Below are 1,312 nucleotides of genomic sequence, written 5' to 3' on the forward strand. Positions count from 1 at the left end.
CAGTGCTGACCTCTGCCTGGCCTTGACTTCTGTTCTGCCCCCTGCCAAGCTGTCCCATACCCTGCGACTCTTCGATATGCCAGACTTTTTGTTGTTTTCTTGCTTTGAGTTAATACTTTTATCAACAGTCCTCTGCATTCGGGTCCTGTTTCAGATAACTTGAAAGAACACTGTGGTCATCATGGATCCAACACAGGAATCTCCGGTCTGTTTGCCTTGGAGCCATGTTGCCATGAGGAGGAGCTGGCTTTGGCTTGCCAGGCCATTGTTGCTTTGGTTTGACCAGATTCATCTTCTCCAGTTTAGTCACAAATCTCCAGCCATCACCAACTGTTCTACTTTGTATTACGAGTGGGGAGCAATGGTCTGGGAGACTAATGATGGGTCCTACTCTTACTACTTCCTTTTCAAGTCAGAGATGATAAAATACTTTGAACATTCCGGCTTCTAGTAGCCCTCTGTCAGTGCCAACTGTATCAGGGCCTACCTGTCATTGTCTGTGTGAACAACAACTATTATTCCTGCTTGGTGCTTTATGAATGCTGATCTTAATGGACGCTGAATGGGCTGCCCCAAACAAACAGACAAATAAATAAATAATAAATCCCTGATGGAGCAGGGATTGTTTAGAAAGAAAATTTGCACAGCAAAACTCAAATGCAAGACTGACATCTAGAGGACATTCTGAGGAAAACCACTGTCAAGTAGAAAACATTGACAAGTTGATACAAATAATATCCCTAAGCTATAAAAACTTTTTTTTTTCAGTTCAGCATCTCTAAATACGCCCCTCCCCCACTCCCATTAAAAAAAAAAAAAAGTTATATCCTAAGCAAATCCCAAAGTTGTCATTACTTAAGAGATTAGAATATAGTGATGGGCTGGTGACATACTGATTTCCAGGGATGCTCACTTAAGCACCACCTGCTCTTTTAAAGCAACACCCCACACAACCTTCATCATAAATTAAGCACACTAAGAAATAGAGAAACAGAGATGGGGATCACTCTGAACATCTGCCTGTATTTGTCTTTTAACTTTATTTCAGCAGCTTATTTCAGCATACTCAGAACAGGAACCTGTCAGCTACAGGGACACTTCAGGTTGAATGGAATGTACCAGGATGGTGATGTTATATTTGGAGGCCTGTTTGAGGTTGACTTCCTCACAGTGTTCCCAGAGCTGAGCTTCAGAACAGCACCGGAACCACCATACTGTGAGCAGTGAGTTTTGAGTGGAAAATAACAGTTATACAAGAAAAAGGGAAAGGTTGGAGAAGAGTAACATTTTTAAACTATGGAAATATACCTAA

At 41.7% G+C, this 1,312-nt stretch overlaps 1 protein-coding gene across 1 annotated transcript in view; it reads left to right on the forward strand.

Moving 5' to 3' along the window:
* The first annotated feature begins 996 nt into the window (after positions 1-996).
* The window catches only part of LOC107671070 (extracellular calcium-sensing receptor-like), a 3,245-nt gene continuing 2,929 nt past the window's right edge, over positions 997-1,312 (forward strand). Inside the window, 1 exon segment of the mRNA XM_016463915.1 lies at positions 997-1,278. Coding sequence (XP_016319401.1) covers positions 997-1,278 — 282 coding nt within the window.

The sequence above is a fragment of the Sinocyclocheilus anshuiensis genome, unplaced genomic scaffold, assembly GCF_001515605.1.
Source record: "Sinocyclocheilus anshuiensis isolate Anshui unplaced genomic scaffold, SAMN03320099.WGS_v1.1 scaffold1382, whole genome shotgun sequence".
Taxonomy (NCBI): Eukaryota; Metazoa; Chordata; class Actinopteri; order Cypriniformes; family Cyprinidae; genus Sinocyclocheilus; species Sinocyclocheilus anshuiensis.